Here is a 25,051-nt window from a genome sequence, read left to right on the forward strand (position 1 = left end):
ATCTAACATGAAATTTCTGATATTACCTGTAACTTGTGCCCAACACAACTGCGTATAATTAATTGGAATATCTCAGTATAAACGTTCCAGGCGTATCTTAACACCTGAGTAAAGGCATGAGGCAGACGTCTCCTAACACGTCAGCAATTACGACTTTCATCAGATAGCTAATTCCGTCAGAACAGATGGACGTCCCGCGGCCATCAAAGTATGCCAGTGGGTTACACAAACATGGCGTTAACCTTCGTCTCACTCTGCGAATGGGATGGTCGTTGAAGAGCTTTGACCTAACCAAGCGTCTAATCGAATGTTACAATACGAGGAAGTTATGAAAGATGAATAAATTTCATTGCAGAGAAGGCAGAATATCAGCTTCAAATTGTATGAAGAAGAACATAATGTTTTTAATTACGTTTCCCTGGTATAAATGCCAAAGTTTCCGACATTACCCGCCTGTCAACAACCAATGGCGGGAATTTATGCTAACTGAATGAGTCATTTAAGATATTTTGTAAATGAGACTTAACGCACGAGGCAATTGTCATTATAGGTCTACAGGATGATCGAAAATCAAGCAGCCTTTTCCTGACACGTGTTCTATCTGTCAAAAAATAAATTGTTTTGAAATGAGAAAAAACAATGATACATTGAATGTCATAAAAATCCGATATCGAAATGTTAAAAATGAAACTTAAAAATAGTGTTGGCAGCAGAAACAAGTCTAGCTCACAGACTGACTTTAAGTGTAGAGAAATATTTAAAAAAAATCTAAATTTATTATAAATTAATTAATAAGGAATGGTAAAAATAAATGTTTTCATAGAACGACGGGCATATCATAACACGCTGAGCTACTGCTAGGTTTTCAAGTTGAAATGTGTTCCATGAAGTATGCTGTATATTTTTTAATTCCCTAAATTTTAAAGGACCTATTATAATATGTGTTATCAACTATTATTTTCCCACAACTTGAATATTATTATAATTAGTAGTAGTAGTAGTAGTAGTAGTATTAAAAATTTAATTATTATTATTAATCCTATATACGTTTTGGCGTAATACATTGTATTTTGATATTTTTAAATGATTGATGCATCAGGCAAGTTGTTGACGTAGATCCTTTTTGCTCGGGATGGAAATCTCTTAGACCTACAAGAACAAACACCTCGAGGTAAATCTTAGTGAACCTTGGAGATTTCCTGGTGATTGCGTATTCGTTTAGAAGTTGGAATTTATTTTCAGAGAAATAAAATCGCGTACATGAGATGGGCATTTTTAGTGAAATAACATGGCCTGTGGCTTTATTCTCAATATTAAATCAATTTCTAAATGGTTTATTCTTAGGTTATTTAACGATGCTGGACCAATCACAAGGGTTTGTGTAGTTTCCAACTGAGGAGAAAACGGCATAAGTCGAGGCCTATTTAAAATTTCTGCCCGTAATTCGCTCGGACAGAAACCACGGAAGATCTAAATAATGGCAGACAGAGGTCTGGCCGAGACTCGAAAGAAGAATGTTGTGACCACAAACCCCAGGCATCGCTTAAGAGATATGTGACCTTGATTCTGGTTCTTAGGGAGGTCTGGCTGAACCAGAATATCAATAATAGCAAATCAGATGATTTTCAGATTGAAATAGATATTTAGTGATGATTTCGAACGACTTACAGCTTATAATATAGAGCAGTGGTAAACAACCTGGGGTACGCGTACCCCCGGGGGTACGTGAAATTTAAAAAAAAAATATTTTGTGATAAACACTGAATAATCAGTAATGTAATTTATTTAATTTATTTTAGAAGTAGATTATATACTATGTATAACTTGAATTATACACCAACAACTTTGGGGGTACAAAGTTGAAGAGAAATTATATCTGGGGGTACGCGAAGACATCTTAGGGGGTACGTGAAATTTTTTAAAAAAAATATTATTTTATGATAAACACTGAATAATAAGTAATGTAATTTATTTAATTTATTTTAGAAGTAGATTATATACTATGTATAACTTGAATTATACACCAACAACTTTGGGGGGTACAAACTTGAAGAGAAATTATATCTGGGGGTACGCGAACAAAAAAAGTTGAATACCGCTGATATAGAGAGTAGGCAGTTCAGGAGAACTTTATGTAAACAAGTACAGCAGTCTCATAAAGTATGCGGTAAGCTATCAGGAGAAACAAACAGTGAATTTCAAATAACAGCATCTGATGAATTTAATTTTCTTATTCTTGTTTGCTTCTGTTTAATTTAGAATTTATGGATAGACGCAGACAAGAAGAGGTTTCAGTTATGTCCACATGGGGAGTAGCATTATACACATTTCCTTATGCTTGAAGCCGTACGATATATACATCGGACGCAATTTTGTCCAAAATTACGGGAGGCCATGCCACAAGATACAGGACAAAAATATTTCACTTTCTTTCTTCAAGTTTTATTCATGCAGATTGCAAACTGAATTAATAGCTGTGAAGTCTTACGTCTCTCCTCAAGTGTACTCCGCCAAACCGATAGAAAACTTTGCTTCATTCGGTTGGAGCAAGTTATATAATTGCGGATTTCTACAAAACTTCATTTTCGAATGCATTCATTCGCTATTTTCTTTGCATAAATCTCAAATGTAACGTCTCAGTTCGCAAATTACATAACATAAAATTTAAATTTGTATCTTATATGCGTCATGTTTGTGTTTGATTAAATATATTTATTTTGTACAGTCTATACACAAACGTTTTTTTTTTACAACACCAATAAACTTCAAATGTTTGTGTATAGACTGTACAAAATAAATATATATAAAATTTAAAACTCATGCATTTATATAAATTTAACTAAAACATCATTCCATTGCCCCTGGAATTAATGGGGTCGAACGACGTGCTGCAATGTCGAACCCTTGCTTCGTATTCGAGAGTTTTCTGGTTCAAATCTCGGCCCGGAAACCAGAAATCGCGATCGAGATTTCTCGTGGATTTAGATGGGTTAAAGTTTATAGTGAGGAGCTGTATAATTATTGATCTTTATCAGATATTGTTACTGTGGTCATATCAAGGGGTGAGGTTGGAGGGGAGATGGAGGCATGCATACATAGTTTTAGTCGAGGAAGGGAAGACGTAACTTGGAAGACATAGTTGTAGATGTGAGGATAATATTAAAAGAGACCTTAAAATGAGGAATGTACGTTCGGATAGGATTTATCTGGTTGACAATAAGGAAGGCGTTGAGTTACAATTTATTGTGAATACTGCAATGATTATTGATCTTAAGACGGATCTTAGAAGGCTCGAGATCTTGAACATTAGACGTTTCCAAACTATCAGAAGCATGTCTGAAATTAATCTGGCCATTTTGGTATTAGTGCAACTGTCGAGGCGTCTGACACTATTATGAGATATTCAGAGCAACACTGTGATAAGCGACGTGTCTTGTTTCGAAGGTCGTGAATTGAAATCTCTTGCCTTGTACGGATGAACTCCATCCTTACATGTTCTGATCTGTCGTTGTGTAGTGAATGAATTCAATGTAGGGATGTGTCCTTCTTGCATTGTATTCGTTTTAAATATTTTAGTTATTTGTCATGCGTCTCTTTTGACCCCCTGTTCAGGACTTAGATCTGTAGATCGGGTTCGATTCACGGCGGTGCCCGAATTTATAACTTGTGTTGGGCAAGGCCGTGGTCTAGGCAACACGGAGTTTTCCTCCGTGGCATCCCAACAATTACTCCATTCACACACAGAAGAAGGCAATGGCAAACCACTTCTGGATCATCTGCCAAGAACGTATATGAACAGGTCCCAGTCCGAGAAAAGGATGGAAGGATCCTGTTCATATGGACCTGTCGTCAGACAGAACACTAAATAATAAATAAAAAGTAGTGAAAAGGCTGATATTAATCCTTGAAGAGCCGAGATACGCAGACAAGAAACGTGAATGTGTTTCGTCTTCAAAAGACGATCTAATATAGTCGGTCAGGATACGGCGTGAGGCGCGTAGGTCATGGGCCGGGTGTAGAATAGGATCTTGGGTTCGAATCCAGTTTGCTTTTGAAATGTTTGCAGGAATAAATTGTGAAATTCAGCCATGTTTTGTTTCCCCTACACAATCTGATTCGCTACTTTAACTTTACTATTCCCAGTCAGACAAAACTTTCAACAAGAGATTTTGTTGAACCTGACAATAAATGATGATGGACCAGGTCATGAAGCTATTTAAATTCTCACAATATCTTCTGCGGGATAATTCACATCGGCGTTAACATCCAATGCATTAGCTGATCGACATTAACCCTCATATATAAATTATCTTTTGCATTTTCAGAATTTATCATTTTCTTCAAATGCTTTTATCTCCGTTACGCTAAAATGTAGTTGCAAAATATTAACTACTCATAATTTACGTCTTGACTTGTGAAGCTGATACTCTGATTCTCATTATGTGATATTTTTCCTAAACTTCTCTGTTGATTCTTTCTCAAACACATCTGTACAAGATATTGGAAGTTTTTAATAAAAGCTGTGTGTTGAATACAATCGTTCCATCTCCCTGCGCGATGACTGGTGTGAAATTGTAAACAAAATCCTGGAGCCTTGCGCGATCACTGAAAGTTTGCCTTAAGCTTAGTTTCTTCAAGTATGAGAATTGTAACGTCTAGAGAGTCATTTGGACAGTAAATTGCTGTCTCATGACGCAAGTAGACGGGAGGCGAGGCGACGAGACCGCTTCTCATTATACGATATTATCTTATTATTTGCTGAACACACCAGCTAACGAATACTCTGCGAGTAGCTTCCTAGTATTAACAGACGACCTGTCAGGCGTCACATCTTCATAACATTACCGAGTAATTAGACGGATCCCGACCTAATTAAGATTGGTTTCTTCGAAAGGGATTAGACTGAAGTTATGGAATTTTTGCGTCTGAAATCCTCGGTCTGAATTCTAGGGCTCTTGGTGTGTTGTGTGTAACTTTTCGACATGAAAGGACGCAGAATTTTTCATAATTTGAACTCCTACTACATTTTACTGGTTTCACAATGATTATATTTCAAGTGTAGTCGTGTATTGACACATTATAATTTCCGTTTGTGTTATTTCGGATTAAAAGCACAAATAAATAAATAAATATGTAGCCTATGTATGCTTTTGTGAACGCGGTGATGAAATTTAGGACACCAAAAAAGGCAGAGAATTTTTCGAACGCGTAAATATCTTTAAACATTTTTGAGGAATTTTCTGTTTTATGGACTTATATATTAATGTATATCATTCAATTAAGAAAAACTTATTTTTATCATAGCTGTCCACTATACGCCATGTAGGCGCTTAGAGGGACTAGATGGGGGTGTGTGCGTGGTTAGCGTCACACCCAGGCCGGCTTTACCCGCGGGGAGTTGTCGTTAATGACTGAGCTTAATATTCTATGTCATTGTTTTAAAAATTATTTGTGTAATGTATAAGCCCAGCATAGTAATTCGACTCCATTTTGATTTTGTTTATACTAAAACTGATTTTAAGTAATTTCTATTCGGTTAACTCAGTTCACGTTGTGCTGTAACATCTTCAGCTGAATCTAATTTTTAAGCTCGATATGAAATACTTTAATTCTGCCACCACATTAAGATTTATATATAACATGAAATTTACTTTTGACTAATTTTTTATAAAATTGTGTTGCCTATTTTCGGATCATTAATTTTAAAATTGTCAGAGGTCACAGATACGAAATTGTCAAACACTGTAGGAAATTTAGGTGTTGATTTGGCCCTAGATTAGTGTTTTTAATGACACGCGGCCTTCGTTTGAATACAACTTGTACAATTTAAGTTGGTACTCCTTGCCACAAGAATAGTCTTAATGATTCAAGAATTACTTAAAGCCAGTGGATATTCTTAAGTCGAACTAACCCAACCTACCAAAGGAAGCGATATAAATCCGTGCATTGACGATTGTACTGCAATCGATGGTGTCTTGACGTATAATGTCTACGCGGGCGACACTTGAGAAAACGTTTCCAACATTCTTTTCTGTTGCATTCGGAAAATGTATTTTGTATTTTTCTTCAATAACGTGCCTGTTACAAGATCTCTCACGCTTTTTGGTAAGTGTTATTCATTTTTCACTTAATGAATTAACTTTACAAATCGCTTTACGTTCTTTGTTTTTTCTGAGACGTAAATGTGCAATCCATCACAGCAAGCGTAAATTCTGGAAGATTAGAAACAAACAGACCGTCCACAGATTGATTGATTGATTGATTGATTGATTGATTGTTGCGCAGGGCCGTGGGTAGTCACGTGGTGATGGACCCGACGCTCATCTGTAAAAAGACCCGTCGACTGCGCGGCAGACTTGCAGACATTTGCAAGAAGGAGCCGGCGCTCCTGAAGGAGATTACGAAAGGCGTGTCACTAGGCACCAAGGAGTGTCAGTACCAGTTCCGGAACCGACGATGGAACTGCACGACAGCGCGCAGAAGCCTCCGGAAAGTTCTCATGAGAGGTGAGTGCATCCGTCACACGGCGCACTTTTACGTTCCAGAAGAATCAGGTGAGAAGCGAGGACGGAACCCGAAATTTGGGCCAAAATGAGCGTCTTTGTCTCGTACGCTACGAACTCATGTCAGAGAGTTAAATTCAGTTTCAGATTGACTGAACAATATCAAAATCCTTGTCTCTTTTTCTTAAGTCCAAATATTTTCCACAGAGCATTGCCTTAAACACTCTTCATGTGTCTCTGTCCTTATTGTGAGAGGCCAAGTTTCACTTTTATATGAAATAAAAAATAAACAAAAAATATGAAATATATAATTAAATATATAATTTCGCATCCATTTCAAATACGGACAATAACCGAAAATTATTTAGGGCGCTACATTATATAATATTTAATTATATATCTTAGCAATATGACTAATTTAGTATACATTAACTTCCAGGTCACTGAACATGGTAAATGTAACACACCTGTTTGAATAAAGTGAAAGCATTTGATGGGTAATAAGTAAGCCACCTCCACTCGTAGCGAGATGACTTTTTTAATGTTATTTATAACACGCAGTAAGAAATGTTCAAATGAAAAATAATTTTCTCAGGGTCGAACTATAACATGAAAAAAAAAAGTTAGTCTAGATTTTTAAAAATCGAAATCCTCAACGTGAAAAGTTGCAGAGGAATGTTTACGAGTCTGAAGCACATACACCATTTTTTCATTAAACGTGACGAGTTATTTACCTTGGTTGCCTTGATATGTCTTAGTTGGAGATAAAAACTGGTCACGTGATGTCTTGTGAGTGTAACTTATATTAGAAAGAGACGTGTACGTCATCAACAACGCATTTTCATTACTTACAAATTATGATTAATGACAGAAAAAGTTGTGCAGGCTCAGGTGGCCAGAGAAACCATTTCTCCTCTGTTACACACGAAGTACTTAATTTATTTTGCTTCCAAATTCTCATCTTTTTCATCTGTTATATTCCTCATCCCACCTTGTATCTCTTTAGTCCGTAATGAAGTCTTCTTAGCCCATGTGGAATCAACATCTGCGGGGTGTGTGTACTTCTAAGACAGAAAAAAATGACCGCCCGAGATGACTTCATTCCTTTCAGTTTCCTTCAAAGATTCACTTTTCCGTAGTCTGCATTTTCCGCTCACATCCATTGGCGTTACCATCGCTGAACGTGTTTGACGACGGGATGTTTTATTGTCTTTGGATCACACACCCCTAACGTGCCTGTGTTTATGTAAAGAACGCCTCTGTTATTGTATAATCATCTTCGCATTCTACCACAATCTTTCAATCGAAATGTAGTACTTGTGGATACACGGAAAACCTCGTAATAATCTGTCTTTACTCGTATCATAGTTTGTGGCGTTCGATTCCTTGTGGATTTTGAGGTTTGAATTCTTTATGCGAGAACATAATTTATTTTGTAGTAGCCTCCATCTTTGATTTGAATATAAGGCTGCGTGTTTCTCCCAAAATATTAGTAACCATCTACAAAACCACCCAGCATCACAACACACGACTACGTACAGTGCTTTTCAAAAATGTGTACATATTTAACAAAAAAAAACATCTAATATATAATTCAGAAAATTTCAGTATTTGGTGTGCGGAGAACCAATGGCTTTTCGCACATGGTGAACCAACGCAGATGGCAAAAATTACCATCATAACCATCTCTAACGTCTACGATTTCCACTTGTAGAATGGTTGTCACTCATTTACAAGGCCCGATCTCGGCTTCTGTGGTTTTGTTGTGACTGTATTTTATTTAAAATGGGAACATGATGACATTTTAATGGGGGAGAGAATGATATTCAGATTCTTTGAAGTTTTGTCGACAGCTGAGATTATAAAATTATTATAGCAAATAAAACTTTTATTTTTTGCATTGCCTTTTAAGTTAAGAACGGCAAAGATTTAACGCCACTCCCTTGTCCAGGCGTAAAATTCAATTCCTCCAGGAGGGGTCGGTCAGTCGTCGAGCGTACGACCAGCCTTGCGTTGCGGGTGGTTTACCATCAGTAACGACGCACTATTTAAAGTTATTACTCTGTCCAGAGCACTGATATTTATTTACAGGCGTGTCTATTATATGTGAGGCTATTCGCTCTAACGATAGACGAGAAACGTTACAATAGGGGAACGATCAGCTTTCGGTAGCCGGCAAGGCAGAGTATTTCTTTACCACTAGGCCCAATTTTTTTTTGAAAATCATTCTGTCCGGTGTCTACAGGTCCGAAGCGTAAAACTCACCTTAACCTCCTTAAGTGCTGAGTCTAAGAATGCGCTGACCTTAACATCCACTCCCCCTTACGTTTTTATGGTCCGGTGGTAAAATACGATAACAATTCTATCTGAAATTTTGATTGAGACGTGAATGATCGAAGATGATTGTGTTCTTCAAACTCACCTCACGTTATGGTTAGAAAAAGGCAATACATATTTTTCATAATCAGAATTTGTAATACTCACTCTGTTTTATCAACGACAGTCTTATCTAGAGATTGTGTTGTTCAGTTCTCGTATGCCTACATTTTAATTGGGAGATTATTTAAATACAAGATTCGAGGCGAGTCTTAAGATGGCTTAGAAGTTTCAGAGGAACTTGCTGCCTCCATCATCACGGCATCATTTTGCGATTTGCCGTCATGTGTGTGTATTTGACAAATTAGGGTGTGTCACGGTTTAAAAGAAGTCTGTCTGAGCCTCGGGAATCGAACTCTGGCATTCCGGTTGATGCTGTGTTGCGACGACCAACCTTTTGCTACTGAACTCCGAGGCAAAAACTTAACAAGCGTGTACAGTTGGACAGACTGGAAACTAAGTCAGTAGTCGGAGGACGGAGGGGGTGGGGCGGAGAAGGCAGGCAGCCTGGATGACTGATTTACTGTGGGGTCGCAACAGCGGGTTATCATGTTTGTTCACCGTGTGATGTAGCATCCGTGAGCATCATCGCCGTCTTGAAAACATCAGCTCCTTTAAATTACCCAAGTCACTCCGGACGTTTATAAATGTGCAAAATACGATTTGGCCAGAAATCGATCAAACTATGTTTATTGAAAGGATAAATTGAACTTCGCTTTGCTCAACTAAGGCAAAATACTTACCATTTCGTGACTTCTAAAGTTATTTCTTATTTTTTCCTTTGGAAATCGGTGCCAGCTACTTAACTTTTCAATAGCATCACAGAAATTAGCGATCATTCTGGTCTGCGATAATTTCTATGTATTTCCTTGTCCCTAAAAGGTCAACTGAGGACGTAGTTTACGCCCTACACAGTGTCGGTATCTGCGTAAAGCCAAATTTACCTCCAGTAGTTATATTTTGTTGGGTCCAAGAGCTGTCGCCGTAAACCACGTAATTAAGGTTGAAACATCGCTCAAAAACGATGCTACATATGACATTTATGCTTAAAAATCTGTCTACACTGCTATCACATTCGTTGTTTTAGTTGCGAAGTTCAAAACAGGCAAACGAAAGGAATCCTTCAGTAGATTTTATAAACGACTGTAGTAATCCTTTGTGTTGACAGGCATGTAGGCCTACTTTGGGGCTGACGAGGGCAACTTTTTTTTCTTTTTTTTTTCCAGAAACGTCGCTGGCCACTCGAGCGGTAAATCAGATGATCCGTCAAAGTAATTGATTTCTTTTAAACTGGTCTTAAAACTTGTCGTCGCTCGAGGAATCAGGTGCCTTATCAACGTGACGTAATTGTGTTGATTTCGCCAAGGTCACTCTCTTTTCTTGGAGAACAACAGAAGAAAATTAGAAACAAAAGAATAAAGCAAACTTGCAGTTTCTGTAAATGCATCGTTCAATTTATTGCGACGCGCTGATAGAATCAGTTGTACAGGCTGAACAAAAATTCTTGCAACTCATCACCAACACATGTTCTATTTGATAGAAAAAAATACATTAAAATTAAATTATAATCGATTCGATATGGAACACAGAATGATATTTTAATTATTTTAATTATCTTATTTTAAATACATTGTGATTTGACGGCGGTGGTCTAGCGGTTAAAACGCTGGCCTTGTAATCCTGGGGTCTCGGGTTCGATTCCCGGCGGTGCCCGAATTTATAACTTGTGTTGGGCAAGGCCGTGGTCTAGGCAACACGGAGTTTTCCTCCGTGGCATCCCAACAATTACTCCATTCACACACAGAAGAAGGCAATGGCAAACCACTTCTGGATCAACTGCCAAGAACGTATATGAACAGCTCCCAGTCCGAGAAAAGGATGGAAGGATCCTGTTCATATGGACCTGTCGTCAGACAGAACACTAAATAAATAAATAAAATCACAATATGACGCAACTACACTATCTTAGAAAAAAATACATTAGAATAATTAAAGAAAATATCAATATTATAATAAATGCTGGAAATGTCTTCAGCGCACAGTAAATAATAAGTTCACTCTTTTCCTCATTGATATTTAATGCAAGAGTTCAATTGTCTTGGAAACGCTTTGTCAGACGACATAATGTATATTTGTTTGTAGTAGGAGAATCGGAATTACTGAATTAATTTGAATCATGTAAGTTAAAAATAACAGACTTTCAATATTGCAAAATACAAGCTCTTATACACAACATCAAACTTTAATTGACCGGAAAGGCCTACAAGCGATGATGTTAATGATAATTTTGTGAACCAGTTCTAAAGGGCTGTGACGATGACATATACCAATTATAATTATTATTACCGGATATCTGAACTTTGTCCCTCTCGAGAGAAATATTGGGAGGTGAGGTTAGATAATCAGTAGGTTCTCTTAGAGAGCAGTTGTCGATGAACGTGGTCTCTCTAAGGCAGGGGTACTCAACCTTTTTCGCTGGCGTACCACTAATTCTAATTTAACACATTAAATGTACTTATTTATGTTAATATTATATTTTGATTATCTTACTTAGTTCGCGTACCACCAGAGGTACGCGTACCATAGGTTCGCAAACGCTGCTCTAAAGGACATAACCGAGTATGAACTCCCCATTATTCTTCACGGAAACGTCGTTTCCAAAACGTTGTGTTTTTTTAAGAATGACTGACAATGTAAAAGTCGAGAAATCTAGTAGTTAATGATGTTGAACTACGAGAAACAAATATTTTGTCTGACACCAACTTATGGTACGGCATGTCACCTGAATACTCGTAAGTTACTTGGGGTCTGTCCACGAAAGAAATTTCCTGTTCACATGGAATCAGACTGTTCGTTGCTGTAGTCACATAAACCGGCCTCTGGATCTCATTTGAAGGAAGTTCCTTTCCATGAGATTTCCAAGAAAAAAAAACACTTTTTGTTACATGAATAATACAAATTACGAATTTCGTTTCTTTGGAGGGGAATGTGTGTATGTGCCCGCGCGCTTTCACTCTATAGCTAAATTCTTAATAGAAGGATGTCAAATGTTTCCTTTCTGTAAATTTCTTATTTTATATTTTTTAATTTAAGTTTAATTTGGTGTTGTTAATAAAATAGACAATGAGGGAGAGTGTACTAGTAATTTCTTGTTTTTTATTGTTTGTAATTCTGTACAATTATTCGAACCTGTTTTGTACAGAACAGTTAAACATTAGCTTGGAATTAATGACGAAAGAAATTTTTCAACAGCCTTAATGCTGAGTTACCTGTAGAACATGGACGATTGTACGAGTAAGTTTTTATCCGTCTAATGCGTAACTGTTATTATTTCCTTCTGGTCCAAATAAACGTATCCAAAAAGAGATAAAGCGACTAAGAAAAAATGAAGGGACTACGAGAACATTTCTAACTTCACGATGAGAGATTTTGAGTCGACAGACATTCCAAAGAACCTGTTGGAAAATAAAATTAAGTTAGCGAAGAGAACAGGGTAGGAGAGAGTAGAGAATCAAACTGATATCATTCCTCACGACTTACGCCTTTCAATAATTTGTTATCTGTGTAACGGGTGTTTCAAAAAGTCATTGCTTTTAGTGTCTGTGCTGTCATGAAACTAATGTCCCCGATCTGCGAGTTCTTTACATAAGTTAGGAGCTAGGGGTTTAATACTCTGACAAGTAATCTTTTACGCGCCTTAGCGTAAACCAACAGCGTTGATTAAGAAACATGAAAATTTGCACAGCGCGTCGTACTGTCCCAATGAAAGTCCCCACTGCACATTTTGCAGGGTGAATAATTTCTTTAACAATTCAGAAGACAGTGGTCATTGTATGTGCCATTGCTTGAACATTCAGGGGTTATATAATTTTGCCCAAAGAGATCATTTATGGGATCCGTATGATTTATTGATTATTTCCCTAAACATCAACAAAATAATCTTTGTAATGGACAAATGCTCCGTTGTTATTTTAAATGTTACGTACCTGAAAGCATTCTCGTGCCGTTTAAGGGGCCGAGACGTCATTACGTCACCACGCAGGGCCCAACACCGTAAATCGGCCTAAAGAAATTAAGATCTTGCAGAGTCTATAAACTGGCTAGACGACATGACGGGCTGACTGACCATCAGCTGTAAGGTCGCTAGGACGCGGATTTGCACCACGTGTGGGTCTGTCCGCATCTTTGAACTCGAGAACGGCGTGATTGATTTCGATTAAATTTAATAGGAGCGTTATGCCATTGATGGCTGATGGAAACTTGTACTTTTAAATTTACGTACAAGCGGGTAACATCGCAGACGCTCGCGAACTTGTAAGGTGATGGCGACACTAGTATTATTCATCGGGTGGTTTACAAGAGACGTTTGGTAACATATTAGAAAAATTTAAAAAAAATTTAAGGATGTTTTTAGACTGTATAATGGAAAAATGGTGCCTGTATGATTTACATTCGGACAACGATAATTAATGAACTTTTAAGCAAGGCACGTTATAATTGTATGGAAATATATAATACAACATACGTCCGGATTATGTGCTGAGTATTATAAGTCTATTTGTACTGGATTTAAACTAACCATAACCTAACACGAAGAACAAGTAATGTTCCCATAGATACAAACGTAACTGAGACTCAGATTCTACTGATCAACAAGAGATATATATTCATCTACAGAGTATAATTTACGCTGTAATCGAATCTCAGCTCGCGTGTAGTTTTATGACTTTACAATTTAAAATATAGGCATGGCGACAGTCTGTTGTTTTGTGTTCGACAAATGTGAAGTTCGTACCAGAAACAAAATATATCACATTACCACTACAACCAAAACCAAGTGAGAACAGAACTTAATTAAATACGAATAATTGATACACTGTTTTTGTATCGAGAAAGTGCATGTAATTGGCAGCTGGAGATCACGCCGAAAGCAGACAATTCTCTTATTTGCCTTGAGGCACGCGAATACCAGCAGAGTCCAATGTGGAATGTCACTTTATTTTATCCTTGAAGACATTAATAAGAAAGCGTCGAGATGTCGTCGTCTGGAATAAAGTTTTTTTCCAAAAATTTAAAGCATTCGAAATTAAATCAAACTCACTTAAACATTAAACTGAAGTAAATTCTGATATCACAAATTGTCTAATTTTATTGGAGTGTGTCGACATAAGCTTATTTCACACGACAGACGCATACTTTATCTTTGACTCAATTAGAACTTTATATAAAACAAGCAGACTATCAAAAGAAGATAATTTATATGTAATATAACGAATAAGACCTAATGTTTTTAGTGTCTGAGGATATGAAAATTTAAAATGAGATTTAAAATGGAGAACACAATAAATAATTTATGATGTGTGAACAGGTGATGATAAAATGTCGTTAAATTGTACACGTCATGCTGATAGACAGAAAAAGTCACATCAGCGTGAGGAAGGAAGTAAGTTCCGTTCATTTTGTTGAGAAGGGTATGAATGTTTAGTCAGCACGTCAAAATGGCTTCGTTGTAAAATACTTGCCGAGGTGCACGATCCGAATAAACCCAGAGAGCGTGTAGCTACTTGCTTCGTCCAAGTCTGCACACGGTGGGAGCAGTTAAACTGCAGACTGAGAAAAAATTAATTTACGTAATAACGGACGTTACCTATGAATGTCTACGGTCTCGTAAACAGTACGGAGAAATTACTTATTAATACGGCAAATTAATAATAATAATAATAATAAGTGTATAATTTTAGCGAATGTGAATATGACGTGTTTTTTGGAGGCACGGAAATTGTACGTAAAAGACTAAAAAATATCTGATAATAATACCAGGAAAAATTTGAATTGGTTCTCTATACAAAAAAAGGTCTTACGAGGAACTTCAGACTTTATAAGAAATGTGGATAGTCAGAAACTTGGAGCTTGGGTGGTTCTAAGAGGAACAGTACCAGGAAAACCCGAGAAGAAAGAATAAATAATAATAAAGTTTTCGGAAATTCAGTACACGTATCTAGGACACCTACTCTATTCATTTACCTATCAAAATTCTGATATTATTAAGTGTTCGTAGGGTAAAACAGATTTAGTTAATACATATTTAACATCTTGAAGAAGAAGTCGGAAATTATAATATTGAAGATTTCTGTCTTCTGGGTTATTGCGCTGTGTAGTCTGGTCGATGTTAACCAACGTTTCAGAGGTCATACTGCCTCCGTCATCAGGGCGATGAATCGCCCTGATGACGGAGGCAGTATGACCTCTGAAACGTTGGTTAGCATCGACCAGACTACACAGCGCAACAACCCAGAAGACAAGACATCTTCAGACTCATCGCCCTGATGACGGAGGCAGTATGACCTCTGAAACGTTGGTAAACATCTACCAGACTACACAGCGCAAGAACCCAGAAGACAGAAATCTTCATACTTATCGCCCTGATGACGGAGGCAGTATGACCTCTGAAACGTTGGTTAGCATCGACCAGACTACACAGCGCAACAACCCAGAAGACAAGACATCTTCAGACTCATCGCCCTGATGACGGAGGCAGTATGACCTCTGAAACGTTGGTAAACATCTACCAGACTACACAGCGCAAGAACCCAGAAGACAGAAATCTTCATACTCATCGCCCTGATGATGGAGGCAGTATGACCTCTGAAACGTTGGTTAGCATCGACCAGACTACACAGCGCAACAACCCAGAAGACAAGACATCTTCAGACTCATCGCCCTGATGACGGAGGCAGTATGACCTCTGAAACGTTGGTAAACATCTACCAGACTACACAGCGCAAGAACCCAGAAGACAGAAATCTTCATACTCATCGCCCTGATGACGGAGGCAGTATGACCTCTGAAACGTTGGTTAACATCGACCAGACTACATAGCGCAACAACCCAGAAGACAGAAATCTTCATACTCATCGCCCTGATGATGGAGGCAGTATGACCTCTGAAACGTTGGTAAACATCTACCAGACTACACAGCGCAACAACCCAGAAGACAGAAATCTTCATACTCATCGCCCTGATGATGGAGGCAGTATGACCTCCGAAACGTTGGTTAACATCGACCAGACTACACAGCGCAAGAACCCAGAAGACAGAAATCTTCATACTCATCGCCCTGATGACGGAGGCAGTATGACCTCTGAAACGTTGGTAAACATCTACCAGACTACACAGCGCAAGAACCCAGAAGACAGAAATCTTCATACTCATCGCCCTGATGACGGAGGCAGTATGACCTCTGAAACGTTGGTTAACATCTACCAGACTACACAGCGCAAGAACCCAGAAGACAGAAATATTCATACTCATCGCCCTGATGATGGAGGCAGTATGACCTCTGAAACGTTGGTTAGCATCGACCAGACTACACAGCGCAAGAACCCAGAAGACAGAAATCTTCATACTCATCGCCCTGATGATGGAGGCAGTATGACCTCTGAAACGTTGGTTAGCATCGACCAGACTACACAGCGCAACAACCCAGAAGACAAGACATCTTCAGACTCATCGCCCTGATGACGGAGGCAGTATGACCTCTGAAACGTTGGTAAACATCTACCAGACTACACAGCGCAAGAACCCAGAAGACAGAAATCTTCATACTTATCGCCCTGATGACGGAGGCAGTATGACCTCTGAAACGTTGGTAAACATCTACCAGACTACACAGCGCAAGAACCCAGAAGACAAGACATCTTCAGACTCATCGCCCTGATGACGGAGGCAGTATGACCTCTGAAACGTTGGTAAACATCTACCAGACTACACAGCGCAAGAACCCAGAAGACAGAAATCTTCATACTCATCGCCCTGATGACGGAGGCAGTATGACCTCTGAAACGTTGGTAAACATCTACCAGACTACACAGCGCAAGAACCCAGAAGACAGAAATCTTCATACTCATCGCCCTGATGATGGAGGCAGTATGACCTCTGAAACGTTGGTAAACATCTACCAGACTACACAGCGCAAGAACCCAGAAGACAAGACATCTTCAGACTCATCGCCCTGATGACGGAGGCAGTATGACCTCTGAAACGTTGGTAAACATCTACCAGACTACACAGCGCAAGAACCCAGAAGACAGAAATCTTCATACTCATCGCCCTGATGACGGAGGCAGTATGACCTCTGAAACGTTGGTAAACATCTACCAGACTACACAGCGCAAGAACCCAGAAGACAGAAATCTTCATACTCATCGCCCTGATGATGGAGGCAGTATGACCTCTGAAACGTTGGTTAGCATCGACCAGACTACACAGCGCAACAACCCAGAAGACAAGACATCTTCAGACTCATCGCCCTGATGACGGAGGCAGTATGACCTCTGAAACGTTGGTAAACATCTACCAGACTACACAGCGCAAGAACCCAGAAGACAGAAATCTTCATACTCATCGCCCTGATGATGGAGGCAGTATGACCTCTGAAACGTTGGTTAGCATCGACCAGACTACACAGCGCAACAACCCAGAAGACAAGACATCTTCAGACTCATCGCCCTGATGACGGAGGCAGTATGACCTCTGAAACGTTGGTAAACATCTACCAGACTACACAGCGCAAGAACCCAGAAGACAGAAATCTTCATACTCATCGCCCTGATGACGGAGGCAGTATGACCTCTGAAACGTTGGTTAACATCGACCAGACTACATAGCGCAACAACCCAGAAGACAGAAATCTTCATACTCATCGCCCTGATGATGGAGGCAGTATGACCTCTGAAACGTTGGTAAACATCTACCAGACTACACAGCGCAACAACCCAGAAGACAGAAATCTTCATACTCATCGCCCTGATGATGGAGGCAGTATGACCTCCGAAACGTTGGTTAACATCGACCAGACTACACAGCGCAAGAACCCAGAAGACAGAAATCTTCATACTCATCGCCCTGATGACGGAGGCAGTATGACCTCTGAAACGTTGGTAAACATCTACCAGACTACACAGCGCAAGAACCCAGAAGACAGAAATCTTCATACTCATCGCCCTGATGACGGAGGCAGTATGACCTCTGAAACGTTGGTTAACATCTACCAGACTACACAGCGCAAGAACCCAGAAGACAGAAATCTTCATACTCATCGCCCTGATGATGGAGGCAGTATGACCTCTGAAACGTTGGTTAGCATCGACCAGACTACACAGCGCAAGAACCCAGAAGACAGAAATCTTCATACTCATCGCCCTGATGATGGAGGCAGTATGACCTCTGAAACGTTGGTTAGCATCGACCAGACTACACAGCGCAACAACCCAGAAGACAAGACATCTTCAGACTCATCGCCCTGATGACGGAGGCAGTATGACCTCTGAAACGTTGGTAAACATCTACCAGACTACACAGCGCAAGAACCCAGAAGACAGAAATCTTCATACTCATCGCCCTGATGATGGAGGCAGTATGACCTCTGAAACGTTGGTTAGCATCGACCAGACTACACAGCGCAACAACCCAGAAGACAAGACATCTTCAGACTCATCGCCCTGATGACGGAGGCAGTATGACCTCTGAAACGTTGGTAAACATCTACCAGACTACACAGCGCAAGAACCCAGAAGACAGAAATCTTCATACTCATCGCCCTGATGACGGAGGCAGTATGACCTCTGAAACGTTGGTTAACATCGACCAGACTACATAGCGCAACAACCCAGAAGACAGAAATCTTCATACTCATCGCCCTGATGATGGAGGCAGTATGACCTCTGAAACGTTGGTAAACATCTACCAGACTACACAGCGCAACAACCCAGAAGACAGAAATCTTCATACTCATCGCCCTGATGATGGAGGCAGTATGACCTCCGAAACGTTGGTTAACATCGACCAGACTACACAGCGCAAGAACCCAGAAGACAGAAATCTTCATACTCATCGCCCTGATGACGGAGGCAGTATGACCTCTGAAACGTTGGTAAACATCTACCAGACTACACAGCGCAAGAACCCAGAAGACAGAAATCTTCATACTCATCGCCCTGATGACGGAGGCAGTATGACCTCTGAAACGTTGGTAAACATCTACCAGACTACACAGCGCAACAACCCAGAAGACAGAAATCTTCATACTCATCGCCCTGATGATGGAGGCAGTATGACCTCTGAAACGTTGGTAAACATCTACCAGACTACACAGCGCAACAACCCAGAAGACAGAAATCTTCATACTCATCGCCCTGATGATGGAGGCAGTATGACCTCCGAAACGTTGGTTAACATCGACCAGACTACACAGCGCAAGAACCCAGAAGACAGAAATCTTCATACTCATCGCCCTGATGACGGAGGCAGTATGACCTCTGAAACGTTGGTAAACATCTACCAGACTACACAGCGCAAGAACCCAGAAGACAGAAATCTTCATACTCATCGCCCTGATGACGGAGGCAGTATGACCTCTGAAACGTTGGTAAACATCTACCAGACTACACAGCGCAACAACCCAGAAGACAGAAATCTTCATACTCATCGCCCTGATGATGGAGGCAGTATGACCTCCGAAACGTTGGTTAACATCGACCAGACTACACAGCGCAAGAACCCAGAAGACAGAAATCTTCATACTCATCGCCCTGATGACGGAGGCAGTATGACCTCTGAAACGTTGGTAAACATCTACCAGACTACACAGCGCAAGAACCCAGAAGACAGAAATCTTCATACTCATCGCCCTGATGACGGAGGCAGTATGACCTCTGAAACGTTGGTAAACATCTACCAGACTACACAGCGCAACAACCCAGAAGACAGAAATCTTCATACTCATCGCCCTGATGATGGAGGCAGTATGACCTCTGAAACGTTGGTAAACATCTACCAGACTACACAGCGCAACAACCCAGAAGACAGAAATCTTCATACTCATCGCCCTGATGATGGAGGCAGTATGACCTCCGAAACGTTGGTAAACATCTACCAGACTACACAGCGCAAGAACCCAGAAGACAGAAATCTTCATACTCATCGCCCTGATGACGGAGGCAGTATGACCTCTGAAACGTTGGTAAACATCTACCAGACTACACAGCGCAAGAACCCAGAAGACAGAAATCTTCATACTCATCGCCCTGATGATGGAGGCAGTATGACCTCTGAAACGTTGGTAAACATCTACCAGACTACACAGCGCAAGAACCCAGAAGACAAGACATCTTCAGACTCATCGCCCTGATGACGGAGGCAGTATGACCTCTGAAACGTTGGTAAACATCTACCAGACTACACAGCGCAAGAACCCAGAAGACAGAAATCTTCATACTCATCGCCCTGATGACGGAGGCAGTATGACCTCTGAAACGTTGGTAAACATCTACCAGACTACACAGCGCAAGAACCCAGAAGACAGAAATTTTCATACTCATCGCCCTGATGATGGAGGCAGTATGACCTCTGAAACGTTGGTTAGCATCGACCAGACTACACAGCGCAACAACCCAGAAGACAAGACATCTTCAGACTCATCGCCCTGATGACGGAGGCAGTATGACCTCTGAAACGTTGGTAAACATCTACCAGACTACACAGCGCAAGAACCCAGAAGACAGAAATCTTCATACTCATCGCCCTGATGATGGAGGCAGTATGACCTCTGAAACGTTGGTTAGCATCGACCAGACTACACAGCACAACAACCCAGAAGACAAGACATCTTCAGACTCATCGCCCTGATGACGGAGGCAGTATGACCTCTGAAACGTTGGTAAACATCTACCAGACTACACAGCGCAAGAACCCAGAAGACAGAAATCTTCATACTCATCGCCCTGATGACGGAGGCAGTATGACCTCTGAAACGTTGGTTAACATCGACCAGACTACATAGCGCAACAACCCAGAAGACAGAAATCTTCATACTCATCGCCCTGATGATGGAGGCAGTATGACCTCTGAAACGTTGGTAAACATCTACCAGACTACACAGCGCAACAACCCAGAAGACAGAAATCTTCATACTCATCGCCCTGATGATGGAGGCAGTATGACCTCCGAAACGTTGGTTAACATCGACCAGACTACACAGCGCAAGAACCCAGAAGACAGAAATCTTCATACTCATCGCCCTGATGACGGAGGCAGTATGACCTCTGAAACGTTGGTAAACATCTACCAGACTACACAGCGCAAGAACCCAGAAGACAGAAATCTTCATACTCATCGCCCTGATGACGGAGGCAGTATGACCTCTGAAACGTTGGTTAACATCTACCAGACTACACAGCGCAAGAACCCAGAAGACAGAAATCTTCATACTCATCGCCCTGATGATGGAGGCAGTATGACCTCTGAAACGTTGGTTAGCATCGACCAGACTACACAGCGCAAGAACCCAGAAGACAGAAATCTTCATACTCATCGCCCTGATGATGGAGGCAGTATGACCTCTGAAACGTTGGTTAGCATCGACCAGACTACACAGCGCAACAACCCAGAAGACAAGACATCTTCAGACTCATCGCCCTGATGACGGAGGCAGTATGACCTCTGAAACGTTGGTAAACATCTACCAGACTACACAGCGCAAGAACCCAGAAGACAGAAATCTTCATACTCATCGCCCTGATGATGGAGGCAGTATGACCTCTGAAACGTTGGTTAGCATCGACCAGACTACACAGCGCAACAACCCAGAAGACAAGACATCTTCAGACTCATCGCCCTGATGACGGAGGCAGTATGACCTCTGAAACGTTGGTAAACATCTACCAGACTACACAGCGCAAGAACCCAGAAGACAGAAATCTTCATACTCATCGCCCTGATGACGGAGGCAGTATGACCTCTGAAACGTTGGTTAACATCGACCAGACTACATAGCGCAACAACCCAGAAGACAGAAATCTTCATACTCATCGCCCTGATGATGGAGGCAGTATGACCTCTGAAACGTTGGTAAACATCTACCAGACTACACAGCGCAACAACCCAGAAGACAGAAATCTTCATACTCATCGCCCTGATGATGGAGGCAGTATGACCTCCGAAACGTTGGTTAACATCGACCAGACTACACAGCGCAAGAACCCAGAAGACAGAAATCTTCATACTCATCGCCCTGATGACGGAGGCAGTATGACCTCTGAAACGTTGGTAAACATCTACCAGACTACACAGCGCAAGAACCCAGAAGACAGAAATCTTCATACTCATCGCCCTGATGATGGAGGCAGTATGACCTCTGAAACGTTGGTAAACATCTACCAGACTACACAGCGCAAGAACCCAGAAGACAAGACATCTTCAGACTCATCGCCCTGATGACGGAGGCAGTATGACCTCTGAAACGTTGGTAAACATCTACCAGACTACACAGCGCAAGAACCCAGAAGACAGAAATCTTCATACTCATCGCCCTGATGACGGAGGCAGTATGACCTCTGAAACGTTGGTAAACATCTACCAGACTACACAGCGCAAGAACCCAGAAGACAGAAATCTTCATACTCATCGCCCTGATGATGGAGGCAGTATGACCTCTGAAACGTTGGTTAGCATCGACCAGACTACACAGCGCAACAACCCAGAAGACAAGACATCTTCAGACTCATCGCCCTGATGACGGAGGCAGTATGACCTCTGAAACGTTGGTAAACATCTACCAGACTACACAGCGCAAGAACCCAGAAGACAGAAATCTTCATACTCATCGCCCTGATGATGGAGGCAGTATGACCTCTGAAACGTTGGTTAGCATCGACCAGACTACACAGCGCAACAACCCAGAAGACAAGACATCTTCAGACTCATCGCCCTGATGACGGAGGCAGTATGACCTCTGAAACGTTGGTAAACATCTACCAGACTACACAGCGCAAGAACCCAGAAGACAGAAATCTTCATACTCATCGCCCTGATGACGGAGGCAGTATGACCTCTGAAACGTTGGTTAACATCGACCAGACTACATAGCGCAACAACCCAGAAGACAGAAATCTTCATACTCATCGCCCTGATGATGGAGGCAGTATGACCTCTGAAACGTTGGTAAACATCTACCAGACTACACAGCGCAACAACCCAGAAGACAGAAATCTTCATACTCATCGCCCTGATGATGGAGGCAGTATGACCTCCGAAACGTTGGTTAACATCGACCAGACTACACAGCGCAAGAACCCAGAAGACAGAAATCTTCATACTCATCGCCCTGATGACGGAGGCAGTATGACCTCTGAAACGTTGGTAAACATCTACCAGACTACACAGCGCAAGAACCCAGAAGACAGAAATCTTCATACTCATCGCCCTGATGACGGAGGCAGTATGACCTCTGAAACGTTGGTTAACATCTACCAGACTACACAGCGCAAGAACCCAGAAGACAGAAATCTTCATACTCATCGCCCTGATGATGGAGGCAGTATGACCTCTGAAACGTTGGTTAGCATCGACCAGACTACACAGCGCAAGAACCCAGAAGACAGAAATCTTCATACTCATCGCCCTGATGATGGAGGCAGTATGACCTCTGAAACGTTGGTTAGCATCGACCAGACTACACAGCGCAACAACCCAGAAGACAAGACATCTTCAGACTCATCGCCCTGATGACGGAGGCAGTATGACCTCTGAAACGTTGGTAAACATCTACCAGACTACACAGCGCAAGAACCCAGAAGACAGAAATCTTCATACTCATCGCCCTGATGATGGAGGCAGTATGACCTCTGAAACGTTGGTTAGCATCGACCAGACTACACAGCGCAACAACCCAGAAGACAAGACATCTTCAGACTCATCGCCCTGATGACGGAGGCAGTATGACCTCTGAAACGTTGGTAAACATCTACCAGACTACACAGCGCAAGAACCCAGAAGACAGAAATCTTCATACTCATCGCCCTGATGACGGAGGCAGTATGACCTCTGAAACGTTGGTTAACATCGACCAGACTACATAGCGCAACAACCCAGAAGACAGAAATCTTCATACTCATCGCCCTGATGATGGAGGCAGTATGACCTCTGAAACGTTGGTAAACATCTACCAGACTACACAGCGCAACAACCCAGAAGACAGAAATCTTCATACTCATCGCCCTGATGATGGAGGCAGTATGACCTCCGAAACGTTGGTTAACATCGACCAGACTACACAGCGCAAGAACCCAGAAGACAGAAATCTTCATACTCATCGCCCTGATGACGGAGGCAGTATGACCTCTGAAACGTTGGTAAACATCTACCAGACTACACAGCGCAAGAACCCAGAAGACAGAAATCTTCATACTCATCGCCCTGATGACGGAGGCAGTATGACCTCTGAAACGTTGGTAAACATCTACCAGACTACACAGCGCAACAACCCAGAAGACAGAAATCTTCATACTCATCGCCCTGATGATGGAGGCAGTATGACCTCTGAAACGTTGGTAAACATCTACCAGACTACACAGCGCAACAACCCAGAAGACAGAAATCTTCATACTCATCGCCCTGATGATGGAGGCAGTATGACCTCCGAAACGTTGGTTAACATCGACCAGACTACACAGCGCAAGAACCCAGAAGACAGAAATCTTCATACTCATCGCCCTGATGACGGAGGCAGTATGACCTCTGAAACGTTGGTAAACATCTACCAGACTACACAGCGCAAGAACCCAGAAGACAGAAATCTTCATACTCATCGCCCTGATGACGGAGGCAGTATGACCTCTGAAACGTTTTTAAACATCTACCAGACTACACAGCGCAACAACCCAGAAGACAGAAATCTTCATACTCATCGCCCTGATGATGGAGGCAGTATGACCTCCGAAACGTTGGTTAACATCGACCAGACTACACAGCGCAAGAACCCAGAAGACAGAAATCTTCATACTCATCGCCCTGATGACGGAGGCAGTATGACCTCTGAAACGTTGGTAAACATCTACCAGACTACACAGCGCAAGAACCCAGAAGACAGAAATCTTCATACTCATCGCCCTGATGACGGAGGCAGTATGACCTCTGAAACGTTGGTAAACATCTACCAGACTACACAGCGCAACAACCCAGAAGACAGAAATCTTCATACTCATCGCCCTGATGATGGAGGCAGTATGACCTCTGAAACGTTGGTAAACATCTACCAGACTACACAGCGCAACAACCCAGAAGACAGAAATCTTCATACTCATCGCCCTGATGATGGAGGCAGTATGACCTCCGAA

General features: G+C 41.3%; 1 protein-coding gene across 1 annotated transcript in view; it reads left to right on the plus strand.

Moving 5' to 3' along the window:
* Wnt6 (Wnt oncogene analog 6) overlaps positions 1–25,051 on the plus strand; it is an 85,542-nt gene that overhangs the window by 49,821 nt on the left and 10,670 nt on the right. The window contains exon 2 of the mRNA XM_087357749.1: positions 6,286–6,506. Coding sequence (XP_087213875.1) covers positions 6,286–6,506 — 221 coding nt within the window. The remainder of the gene's footprint in view (positions 1–6,285; positions 6,507–25,051) is intronic.

The sequence above is a fragment of the Zootermopsis nevadensis genome, unplaced genomic scaffold (genome assembly GCF_977971745.1).
Source record: "Zootermopsis nevadensis isolate Lab colony 2312 unplaced genomic scaffold, Znev_1.0 Znev_ptg000002l, whole genome shotgun sequence".
In the NCBI taxonomy this organism is placed as follows: domain Eukaryota; kingdom Metazoa; phylum Arthropoda; class Insecta; order Blattodea; family Termopsidae; genus Zootermopsis; species Zootermopsis nevadensis.